At 42.9% G+C, this 12402-nt stretch overlaps 2 protein-coding genes across 2 annotated transcripts in view; one reads left to right on the top strand and one right to left on the bottom strand.

Annotated features, from left to right (window-relative positions):
- The window catches only part of LOC149313396 (succinate--CoA ligase [ADP-forming] subunit beta, mitochondrial), a 33135-nt gene extending 32342 nt beyond the window's left edge, over window positions 1–793 (bottom strand). Inside the window, exon 1 of the mRNA XM_089519039.1 lies at window positions 669–793. Coding sequence (XP_089375165.1) covers window positions 669–752 — 84 coding nt within the window. The 5' untranslated portion in view covers window positions 753–793. The remainder of the gene's footprint in view (window positions 1–668) is intronic.
- Window positions 794–969: 176 nt separating this feature from the next.
- On the top strand, window positions 970–12402 carry LOC149313395 (mediator of RNA polymerase II transcription subunit 4). Its single transcript, XM_089519041.1, has 7 exons — window positions 970–1110; window positions 3328–3394; window positions 4094–4264; window positions 8476–8533; window positions 8968–9054; window positions 9323–9454; window positions 11550–12402. Exons 1-7 carry the CDS (start codon window positions 1031–1033, stop codon window positions 11720–11722), a joined length of 768 nt encoding a protein of 255 aa, XP_089375167.1. The 5' UTR covers window positions 970–1030; the 3' UTR covers window positions 11723–12402.

Raw genomic sequence — 12402 nt, 5'->3', positions numbered from 1 at the left:
ACAGCTTTACAAAGGCTGTCAAGATGGATCTCTTCCGGCAAGCCTTTCCGGGATAGATAACCCCGGCCTCAGGAACCCTCTTCTCATGAGAGTCCCTAAGGTCCTCTCTGGAAATTTGAGTGGATTGCTGCCACAGTTTGCTGTTTTGTTTTTGTCTGTTCTGTAATGGTGTGTATGTGTTATGTTGTTTAATTTGTTGGTTTTAATTATAAGTGATTTAATAACTTTTTAAGGGGGGGAGAGGGAAGTTTTTGTATATATTGTATTGTATTTTATTATTGTTAGCCGCCCCGATTGACCTCAAAGGGGCGGGATATACATAAAATTTTTATTATTATTATTATTATTATTATTATTGGTCCAACATGGCCGAGGCTTCTGGGAGCTGGAGTCCAAAATCTCTTAAAGAGCACAGTTTGGGGGCCACTGCCCTGGACGCTACGCTTGTCTTGGTGCAGCTTAGGCTCCCTCTGGACACGCTTTGTGTAGGGCAGGGGGCATGTCCTGGGAAAAGAGGACGTGTCTGAGCAGCCTGTCCCTATAAGGAAGAGCTAGAGAGGAAGAGGAGGGAAGGAGGGCGCCTAGAGGACGCGTCCCCTCCGGCCTCCCACTCCCCTTCCATGCGACAAGGCCGCCCTCACAGCCCTCCCTTTCCCACCGTGGCTCACCGTGGCGGCCCTCCGGCCCTGGAATCCCTTCAGCTGCCTGGCAGCCGCTGTCACCACCCGGGTACACATCATGGAGGCGGCCATTATGGACCTCCTCCTCCTCCGGGCCCCTTCCTCGCTCCGCCTGCGCCAAGCACGACCAAGCTCCCATAAACAAAATGGTCGCCGTTAGATGGCGCTGCGCTCTCTCTCCGTCGGCGCATGCGCTGTCTCGCTGGACCGCTGCCCGGGTGCCCTATAAACAAAATGGCCGCCGTTAGATGGCGCTGTGCGTTCCGTCTGCGCATGCGCGCCCTTCCTCTTCCGCTGCTTCTTAGCCGTTGCCAGAGACGCGGCTGTGGCGCTTCCTCAGGAGAAGCAACATGGCGGCGACAGTCGGGGAGCGAAGCAGCACTCGGGACCGTCTCTTGACGGCGCTGGACGACCTGGAGCTCCTGGCCAGGTAGGTTTCCCGGTTGAGAGCCTCCTCCCCCGGCCGCCTTCGCTTCCTTCGTGGTCAGCGACCAGACTAGAGCCTGCTGCTGTTGTTGTTTACCGCACTACACTTTTATAGCGCTGCTATTCCACTTTGACTGCTCTGTCTGCCTCCTGTTGCATTCTGGGGTTTGTAGTTCAATGAGGCCTAAGAGCGCTCTGGCTGAGAATTCTAAATGCTCCTCCTTAAACTAATAGTCCCAGAATGCAACGGGAGGAGGCAGCCAGAGCAGTCAAACTGGAATAGCAGCACTATAAGAATGTACTGAGACACAAAACACACTGCAGAAATAACTCAGTTTGAGACCCTTTAACTGCCCTGGCTCAGTTCTAGGGAATTCTGGGAACTGTAGTTTTGTGAGACATTGAGCCTGCTCTGTCAGGGAGTTCTGGTGCCGCAATAAGCTACAGTTCCCAGTATTCCCTAGCATTGAGCCAGGGCAGTTAAAGGGGTCTCAAACTGGGTTATTTCTGCAGTGGTTTTTTTGGGGTGGAGGTGAGGGTGGGGGGAACCAGTGTTTTTGTTGTTGTGTGCCTTGAAGTCTCCAACTTAATGGCGACCTTAAGGCGAAGAAAGTGGACAAGAAAAAACTTAATTCATCGGAGATGTGGTGCTGAAGGAGAGTGCTGAGGATCCCATGGACAGCCAGAAGGACAAACACATGGGTCCTTGAACAGAAATCAAACCAGAAATCTTCTTGGAATACAAAATGACAAAACTGAGATTGTCATACACAAATAATCTGTTTTCCACCATGCCAAAAGCCAAGTGGTTATTTAAAAAAAAACCTGACTGGCGTTTCACATGTTATCTATATGTTGCCATGCAGGGTGTTCAGACTACCATATATACTCGACTATAAGTCAGCCTTGTATATAAGTCGAGGGCAGGTTTGGGGGCCAGAATTATGGATTTTGATATGACCTATGGATAAGTCGAGGGTAAAACTCAGGGGCGTGTAACAAAGGATCTAAATGGAAACAATGCCAAAGAATTTACAAATTTCCAGCAGACGTAGCTGTTTGTGCCCATACTAAAGTCTGACTGAATGAGAGAATAGAAGGGGGTCAGTGCTTCCAGGACAGATTATACTCTTGCCTTTCACCAGGGGATGGTTCCCTTTTTTATAAGAGTTAAAGTTCAGGACTTACCAGGTTTTGGGGGTCAATTTTTTGACTAAAATTCCTAGACTTATACATGAGTATATACAGTATATCTCAGTAGGTCCCTTGTGCACTGTGTCATAAGCCTTGTAAAATGACAGTTCTAGTGACTGATGATAAGTCAAAATGAAGGTTGGGAACTGGAAAACAGAGACTGTCCCTGGTAAGTAGGGACAGTTGGTAGTGTGTTTCCCAATCCTTCCATAACAAATTAAACCCAATAAACTAAATCTTAGGGACAATGTAATTATAATAAACTGGCCTAAACCGAACGCAAAATTACATTTTAGAGTATAAAATTAAACTGCTTCCCCTTCATTGTACTGTAAAGTTGGGTGACCATATTTAAAACAACAATAACAACACCATTGACAAGTTAGAATACATCCAGAAATGGGGGAGAACTGGAAACCAAGTCCCATGAAGAACAGTTTTAGTTTTAAGTTCCTGGTATGAATCCCAGGGCTGTTGAGGTGTTGTTGCACTACAGTTCCCAGTATACTTACCATTGGCTATGCTGGCTAGTGCTGCCAGGAATTCCAATCCAAAAACATTTAGAAGGCCACATGATTCCCATCTTTGTTTTAGAGAACTTTAGAAAAAATTAGCCCCTAAATTGTTGTTGCGGTGTCCTGCCACTGCTTGTGGCTTACTCACAGCAAATAGACCCTGTTCATTGTCCCCAGCAAGAAATAAGTTGTTGCAAAAGAGTTTGGTAAGTTCCTTTGGCACGCTGCTGACTTCAGACTTTTCCTATCTGCATAGACATCACTGGTTCCCTTAAATGTCAAACAGATTTCCATCACTAATTCCCTTAAATGTCAGAGGATTTCTATGTCTGGCTATGAACACTGGAAGGTGGGAGTGGACTTGGTACCAGTATAAAGGTGTTCTTATGAAATTAAAGAGCTGTAATATCTAAGATTTTTTAAAGTTTGCAACAGAGGCAAAAAGAATGTAATTCAGTTCTCAAAAACACCAACCCTTTCTCTCCTCTCTCTTTATGGTAAATGTGTTTCAGGGAGCTGATTGAAATGTTGGCCATTTCAAGAAACCAGAAACTTACACAAGCTGGAGAGGAGAGCCAGGTAATCAAAGAGTTTCAAAATAGTAGAAAGAGTATAAAAGTAATTGAACCTTTCACTTCCTAGTTAAAGTTTTGAATTGGCTGGTAGATTGTGAAAATAACCATCTCTACCATCTGGCAAAACCTTGTTATTCACTGTTTTGGGGGGTAAAGAGATCCTAAACTATAATTTGAATTGCCAAGTAGCTGGACATTAACCTGGAAATGTAGAAATAATATTTGAAAAAGAAGCTGAACACACAAAACAGCTGCAGTGTTTAGTATTTGGTGAAGTAATATTGACCTTCTTAAACTGTGTAACTTGTAAATTCGTGAACAGAAGCTTTTGATAAAAACCTTCCTTATGTGGGAAATCACTTTTGGTATCTTTAGAATGTTTTTTTAATTAGTTTCTTTTTGCTACTGATCAGTAAAACCTCCCAATGCAAAAGCTGTGAGAGGAGTATAGAAAAATAGCACCAATATAGAGCTCTCCAAGTACTAAGTGTGTCCAACTGTGTGTTTTCTCCAGCAGTAATAAAAAAAAGCTTGCCAGTGATTTAGAGCAAAAAGCACTTCAAGAAATTCTTGCCAGATTGACAAGCAACTCCATAATCTTTCTACATTTAATTTTCCCGTTAACAATCAAGTTGACAAATAACTTTTGTGGGGTTTTGTTGCTTTTTATTTTATTTTGGGGTTGTTGTTTTTTTCTGGACAGATCCTTGAATTGTTGATTCAAAGGGATAAAGAATTCCAGGAATTAATGAAATTGGCTCGTGACCAAGGCAGAATTCACCATGAAATGCAGCTGTTGGAAAAGGTAGTGGAGAAGAGAGACAACGATATTCAGCAACTTCAAAAACAACTGAAAGAAGCGGAACACATATTGGTGAGTCTGTGAGAAAATTTTTGAATGTATACAAACATTTGTATCTATGAAGTGAGCAATGCAAACAGGATGATCATTCATTCATTCATTCAATATCCTGCCTTTCTCCTTATACAGAATCCAAGGTGGCTTACAATCCTTTAAAAAACAGGGTAAAGTTTTTTTAAAAAATTCATACAGAAGATTTTTAAAAATTAAATGACCTTTCAGTTAAAACATAAAGTTATGCAAGACATGGTAAAAAAGATAAAAACATATGAAAACATCACCTAATTAAAAGCTGTTCTTACATAAATTATAATTCAAAGGCCCACTTGAATAGAAGCATCTTTGCCTACCAGCAAAAGAAATGAAGAGAAAGGGCCAACCAAACTTCCTGTGGGAAGGAATTCAATAACCTGAGAGCAGTCACTGAGAGAGGCTCTCTGCCATGTCCTCACTACTTTTGCCTGTGCTGGGAATGAAAGAAAGCCTTTCCGTGAAAATCTTAAAACTCAGGCAGACTCATAACAGGGAGATATGGTCTTTGAAACAGTGTGGACAGAAGTTGTATAAGGCTTTAAAGGTCATGTTCAGTGCTTTAGATTCTGCCTGGGAGTGAGCTTGTAGCCATTTACACTGTTTCAATAGGGGGATTGCTGTATATACTCATGTGTAAGTCTAGAAATTTAGGTCAAAAAATTGACCCCAAAAAACTGTGTCAACTTATCCATGGGTCAATGTAAGTACTGTATCTGAACTTGTATTTAAAAGAAAGACCCATCGCCTGATGAAAAGCAAGAGTGTATTCTGTCCCGGAAGCACTGACCCCCCCCCCCCCCCCTCTACTCTCATCCCTTCAGCCTTAAGAGTGAGCACAAAGGGTTATGTTTGCTGGGATTTTGTAAGTTCTTTGACATTGTTTTGCTTTGCTTCATCCTTTAGATCAGGGGTCAGCAAACTACGGCCCGCAGGCTGGATCCAGCCCGCCGAGGCCTTGGGACTGGCCCTGCCGCCGATTGCTGCCCCCTCCGCAGCTTCCGCACCGCTCCGGGCGCCAGGGAAGGAGCGCAAGGGCCGGCTGTGACCTTCCCTGGCCTCTAAGGAGATCTGGGGCTGCAAAGGCCGTGGAGCAGCCCAGGAAGGCGGCCTGCCGCTCCTGGGCTCCATTGCGGCCCATGCAGCCCCAGGCCTCCCTCCGGAGAGAGAGATCTGGGGCTGCAAAGACCATGGAGGAGCCCAGGACGGCGGCGTGCCCAAGCTCTTCGGCTGAAAGGGCCCCTTGGAGGCTGTTCGGCCGAAGGAAGGGACCGAGGAGGAGAGGGCGGGCACATGCCTCCTCCTCCCCACAGGGCTTCGGCAGACCTGAGGTGTCCTAAGGAGGACACCTCTCAGGCATGGCGAAGCCCCGAGGAAAGGAGCAGGAGCCGCTGGCCTCCTCCTCTCCGCGGGGCTTCGGCAGACCTGAGGTGTCCTTCGGAGGACACCTCAGGCCTGGCGAAGCCCTGAGGAAAGGAGCAGGGGCCGCCGGCCTCCTCCTCCTCTTTCCTGCGGCCAGCACTCGCGCTCCTTCCCTGGCCTTTAAGGAGGCGCTGGCTCCGTCCGGCTTTGCCTCCCCACACGGCCGCGCCACTCACCTCCTCCTCCTCCGCCCCCTCTTCCCCAGGCCGAGCGGCCGTGTGGAGGAGGCGAAGCTGGAGGCGGTTCGCCTCCTGCGCGGCGCCACCCTCCCCGCCTTGCGCGCAACCGCTTGCCACCCTCCTCCTCCGCCCCGTCTGCCCCAGCCCCCAGGCGAATGGAGGAGGGGGAGAAGGAGGAGGGGGAGGAGGAGGGGGAGGAAAAGGAGGAGGGGAAGGAGGTGGTGAGTGAGTGGCCAGAGAGGCCTCAAGTTGAGTTTTTTGGGGAATGCTAACAAGTCTCCCTTACTTTGACAGTGATAGTGTGGTGGTGATGATGATGATGAAGATGATATGAGTGGGTCAGCTTGAGAGGCATGCATGCACTGTTTCAGAAGCTGAGAGAGTGTGACTTTCCAAAGTGCCTTTTCTGTGTGGTTTTGGTTCTGAGGCCTGGTCAATGTAAATTGCTGTGATTTTTACAAACCCATGCGCAGTGAAGAAAAACCAAAGTCCCTTGACACACACTTCTGATAAGTACACTTGGTGCAAGAATGGTGAAACCACCTTGACATGTTCAATATGCAGAGCCATGTTAACCCATGCTAAGTGTTAAACCCAAGGGGTTTGGTTATGGAATAAGTCTCTGAAATATGCAAGAGGCCACGTTAAGTAAAGCCATGTGAAATGCCCAAATGTGCTGTTGTGTGTGTTTTGGAATGGAGGTTGGGGGTGTTTTGCCAGAAAGGGAAGTCCATTTCTGCCATCTGTCTAGAAATAATGCCCAAATGTCCTCCATTTTGATCATGCCTAAGAAACAGGCATTTATATTAACATTTAAAAAAAAAAATCAATTTTTTCGCATGTCCTCCATTTTAAAAAATGTGTCCTGCATTAGAAAAATTTGTCCTACATTTGTCCCAGTTTGGAGGTCCTGACTTATGGCAACCCTATCTGTGGAGTATTTCTGTTTTATTTGGGTTAAGCTTCAAGTTCTTTGCCCTTATCCAGTCCATTCTGTAACACACACACACAGATTTATTTATTTAACACACACATGGATTTATTTATCTGTGATCTAGGCTGCATCCGCATTGCAGAAATAATCCAGTTTGTTATGTGAGATATTTAGCTTTCTCTATTAGAGAGCTCTTGTGCCACAACAAACTACGATTCCCAGAATTCCATAGCATTGAGCCATGGCAGTTAAAGTAGTGTCAAACTGAATTATTTCTGCAGTGTGGATGCAGCCCTAGAGAGGAAGCCAATTTAGAATGGAGTTGATAGCAGTTGATAGCATTGGAGGATGCTATCAAATGCTGACTTGAAATAGTGAACAGCAGCATAAAGTGCTTCTCAGGTCCTTGAATTATATTTCTCTGCCAGATGATGTAAAATTGAGCACTGATTCATAGTGGAGTGACCAGACCTAAAATTTGCTTGCTCTTCTGCTAAGATGTGTTCTTGTTTTAAGTCAGTTCCAGAACATCCAGCTCAGGTTCCTGGCATACAGTTTACTCACTGGATTTGAACACTGATAGTTGGGTATACACCTTCAGTGGTTTTCATTGTTACCCAGAATCGTATATGCCATAAATAGTTTATTAAGTGTCAATCCTTGTAACCCTCGGCATCATTACTATCCCTTCTTCCAAACCCAGAAGCCAAGCATCCTTTGAATTGCTTGAGATGTTTTTGGTAACTTGTGAAAATTCCCCAGGTTCTCCCACTTTGGTCTCCTTATTTGTCTGAACGCTTCTGTTCCCATTTGTACTCAGGATCTCTAATTGTACCCTCCCATTGTTTTATTTGCTTTTGCAAATACATTTGTGTATCTTCTTTAAATCTGGGTTGTAGGGACACTTAAAAGTGCTGTGCTGGGCTCCACTTGCCTATTGTCTTTATTCCATAGATGCGTCTTGGCCCCATGTGGATTTCTCAGCTGTCGTTTCTTTCTTGGAAAGTACAGACTTTGAAAAGTTGGAGACCGGTGTTTTGGTTCAAAGCACTCAACATTGTCCAAAGCAGAAAGGAAGGCAGGGACCCCTTTGCAGATAGTTCGTGAGGGTTTGGCAGGAAGGAAGTGGAGACTACTTGTGTTGTAGAAGGAGAAACCAGGGCTGGGATTATGTCACCATTTTTAAAAAATCTAGTATACATTTCAAGAACTACTGTATATCAATGACTTCAAAATATGTTATTGCCACATGTTTAGTTTCTGTCTCACCAGTATTTTCTTCTTTCTTTTCTTTTATTACTATCCTGTTTTTTTGCCAATATGGGACCAAAAGCAGCTTACAGTGAAAGATTATTTTATAGATCTTTTCTTTTTAAAAGCCATTCTCCTTTAGAGTTACCCTTGTCACCTTCCATCTTTAGGATTGAGTTTCTTCTTTTATTTTAATGTCTTAGCTTCTTGAAAGACTTAATAGAAAATCTAATTTTTTTCAAGTTAACTGTTTTTTAATAAAAAGATGCACAGCTGTAAGTGAGGCTGTGAATTCATTTGCCTCATTGGGCTAAAATGAACTCCTTCCAGTTACACATAAGTTTTAAGAAAGTCTAATGAACCTCTGGTTACAAACTGTTTATCACTAAATACTATTTTATATTTAGGCCACAGCTGTTTATCAGGCAAAAGAAAAGCTGAAATCAGTGGAAAAAGCAAGAAAGGGTAAGTTGTATATTTTGATTACATTTTAGGATGTGTTATAACTATTTTCACTGAGGTGTGGAATAAAAATGCTTTACGTAAGTAAAGTATTTTTCATAAGTATGTTCCAGTGACTCTAGATTATTAGTTGCTGTTTCAATCTTGAGTAATACTGTCTTCAGTGACGAACGTATCAGTGACTAATCATGTATGAATATACTGAACACATCGGTGCTGATACATCTCTCTAGGTGTTAGGAATAAATGGCCTTAAGGAGTAGAAAGAAAGGAAGTTTAAGTTATGCAAACAGTTATGAAAAAAAGGAAAGAATGAGCTGTCTCCTGCAATGATATCTCTCTATTGTTTCAGTTTTCACATTTCTTTCCTGGCTCTGTTAGTGACTCTTGTATTGTAAGGTGATGCTTGCAACTTATTTTCCCTCCACTTCTCACAGGAGCAGTTTCATCAGAAGAAATAATTAAATATGCTCATCGAATTAGTGCCAGTAATGCTGTTTGTGCTCCTCTGACGTGGGTGCCAGGTAACTAAAAAGTTTCACAACTTTATATTTTTATCATACAACCACTGAGAAGTTTGATATGAAAACACTTCCTTTCTGGTAATTGTCCATGTATGTATAATGTACACTAATTTTTGATAAATAGATATTGTGGAGTAAGGTCATATATAAGCATGGTTGGTGCTACTTGGGTTTACAGTCATTAAAAGGCAAGGTACGTTGATAGGGACCACTCAGTTATGTTGCAAAAGTTTATTCGAAATTGCCAGTAAAGCTGTTTATTTTTAAGGGGATCCGCGGAGGCCATACCCAACTGATCTGGAGATGAGGAGTGGTCTGCTTGGTCAAATGAATAACCCATCAGCAAATGGAGTCAATGGACACTTACCAGGAGATGCACTTGCAGCAGGCAGATTACCAGGTAGTGGAAAATAAACAGAATTGAAACATCTTCCAATTGACTAGTTATAGTTGAATGAAGCAAAAACATTAGCAAAGCATTTGAGAGCAACTATAAATACTCATCAACGGTTGCACTTCATCCTGGAGAGAAATGTTCATTGCCTCAGAGTCCTGGGTTCAGTGTTGTTTAACAGTTTTATAGATAACTTAGATGATGGAATAGAAGGCATGATTATTATATTTGCAGATGACATCCATCAAAAATGGTAGGGGGATAGTTAATCAGAATTCAAAATGACCTTGAAAGTTTGGAGAGCTGGGCCAAAACTAATAAAATTAATTTAAACCTCTGATAGCCTTTTGGCTGAAGAGCGGGATATAAATACTATAAATAATAATAATAATAATAATAATAATAATAATAATAATAATAATAATAAACAAGGATTACTACATCTAGGCTGGAAAAATGAAATTTATAAATATAGGATGGGTGACACCTGGCTTGAAAGCAGTAGATGTGAATAGGTTCTAGGGCCGTGATGGTGAACCCGTGGCACGCGTGCCACAGGTGGCACACGGCGCCATTTTGTCAGACACGGGGCGAGGGAAAAGGCAGAATGGGCGCGTGCCCGTTCCGCCTCCTCCCTGCCATTTTCGGGCCTCCCGCTGTCTCTCTCAGAGAGCGGGAAGCCCGAAAATGGTGCCTGGGAGGAGGAGAAAGAGGTGTGCATCTGTCTCCTCCTCCCAGCCATCCTCCCATTCCCCCGCTCGAAAGGGCTCCATGGAACCCTTTTGCGCGGAGGAAAGGGAAGCTGAGGAGGAGGAGGCTGGGACGCGTGCCCAGCCTCCTCCTCCTTGGCTTCTCCTTCCCCCGTTCGCCCTCCCAGGCCCAAAGCAACGCTGCCTTCAGTTTGGGAAGGCAAGGAAGGAAGGAGAAACGGCCATGGGGGATGCATCAGAGATTGTATGATAAATCCAAGAGGAAGGAAATACCAACCCTTGCAGTGATCAAAAAAGGACATATACATGCCATGGGGTACTTCGCATGCATATGTCCCTAACATGATGCCACCCAGTGTATATTATTTTGGAATTATTTGCTTAATTGGGGTAATGGCATTTTCTTAAACTATCTTGAAGAAAAGCCTAGGTGAAAGCACTAAAAATTATCAATATTCTTGTTACTGTTAAGATAGGGCACTAAAGTCTGAGCCAGTGTATGGAGCAGTGGTTTTAGCGCTGGACTACAACTGTGGAGAACAGTGCTTGAATTCTGATTCAGCCATGGAAACCCACTTGGGTGACTTTGGACAATTCACACTCTCAGCTTCAGAAGAAGGCAAAGAACAAATCTTGCCAAGAAAATGCTGTGATAGGTTTGCCATAAGTTGAGAACAATTTGAAGGCACAAAACAATCTAAAAATCACATTTTTGTTTTATACATAGTGTTACCTTTTCTCTAATGTCTTTTTTCCAAGGCTAGTGCCAAAACATAGACTGAAACCATGGTCAGAAACAAGTTTCCAAGACAGTTTATGGTAATCCTGGTTAGCAAAAAAAAGTATAATTCTAGAGTCTGGGAGATCTAGGTCATAGTTCTGCTGGATTATATCTGTTGTTCCATGTTGTTGTGGGATTTATTGTTAGTCACAAGCTGCTGGGTAAAAAAGGAAGCCTTGTATGGATTGAAATATCTGGGCCGCAATCTGGCCTAGGTAAAGTAATCCACTTTCCACTGATTTTACACCATTTATTTTAACAGTGTTAGTCGGCTATTGGAGCTTTTTAAAAGAAGAAACTATTCCGTGATTTGGAAGTGATTTATTTCTTCTATTGTGTTTTTAAAATATGTTGGCAACAGACAGAACTCGGGTTAGCACTGACATTTGATTTTTCCTACTCATTTCAATTGAAGTTAACTGATTCATGCTTACCTTACATTGCATTAAAGGCAGTATTTTTGAAGGAATGCAGGAATGAAACAAGACAACTGACCTTATAATTATTAAGGATTTCATATAGTATAAGTGGTTCATGTTGGCTTTAAAAAGTTTTACAACTGCTTGTTATCACTGTATGATTTTTTAAAAATCATTTTCTTTTGCTTTAGATGTACTTGCCCCGCAGTATCCATGGCAATCATGTGACATGTCAATTAACATGCTACCTCCTAATCACAGCAATGACTTCATCCTAGAACCTCCTGGGCATAATAAGGAGAATGAAGATGATGTAGAGGTTATGTCAACAGATTCCTCAAGCAGCAGCAGTGATTCAGATTAGCAACAACATCTGAAGCCATTGACTTTAGTTCAAATGAAACCAGACTTACCAGATACATTGTACATCATGCTTGTTCTACAATCCAGATGGAGTCTTGCAGCATGGCAGGAAACTGAGAACACACTTTCTTTGATCTGTATTTGGTGAATTAATGTCCATCCCAGTGTTCCCGATAATAGGATGACAGTCAAGTGGCCATCTAGGTGTTCCTGGACTATAACTCTCATCAGCTGTAGTCAGCATAGCCAATAGTGAGGGATGTTGGGAATTTGGGTCCAATATCTAAAGGGCAACAGATTTCCACCCCTGGATTGAGTTCTTTTAGTCAAAGTTAGGGTAGACTCTTTAAAATCAAAAGGACTTGAACTATTCACACTTGAATAACTCCAGCTGATTTGGCTCCAAGTATGACTAAATCTGGATCTAATCCAGTAGTGCTGATGTTAACTGATTATTCTTCTACTAAGATGTTACTTATGTCAGTGTATATTATTGATAAAATAAGTTTTTGAAAAAGAAATTGAGTATACTTGGAGTTTATTACCAGCTGCCCAGATTTTTAGGGGGCACTGATGGAAGAAGTGCAGGAATAGACTTCCCCATGAGAATTTTACTCCAATCCAATAATTACAAAAATTATCCTTAATACATATGAAAATGTGTGATATTTATGTATCCAA

Source organism: Sceloporus occidentalis, unplaced genomic scaffold (genome assembly GCF_023333645.1).
Source record: "Sceloporus occidentalis isolate IW3139 unplaced genomic scaffold, rSceOcc1.0.p SCAF_4, whole genome shotgun sequence".
Taxonomy (NCBI): Eukaryota; Metazoa; Chordata; class Lepidosauria; order Squamata; family Phrynosomatidae; genus Sceloporus; species Sceloporus occidentalis.
Note: the sequence above shows the minus strand (reverse complement) of the source record. Positions and strands in the feature narration are given on the sequence as shown.

What these genes read in the sequence shown, in the direction of transcription:
- LOC149313395 (XM_089519041.1), top strand. Translation starts at nt 1,031, where the DNA reads ATGGCGGCGACAGTCGGGGAGCGAAGCAGCACTCGGGACCGTCTCTTG. An exon ending in AAGCTGGAGAGGAGAGCCAG is followed by an intron (nt 3,395 to 4,093) that starts GTAATCAAAGAG and finishes TTTTCTGGACAG; the next exon opens with ATCCTTGAATTGTTGATTCA. An exon ending in TCCTCTGACGTGGGTGCCAG is followed by an intron (nt 9,055 to 9,322) that starts GTAACTAAAAAG and finishes TTTATTTTTAAG; the next exon opens with GGGATCCGCGGAGGCCATAC.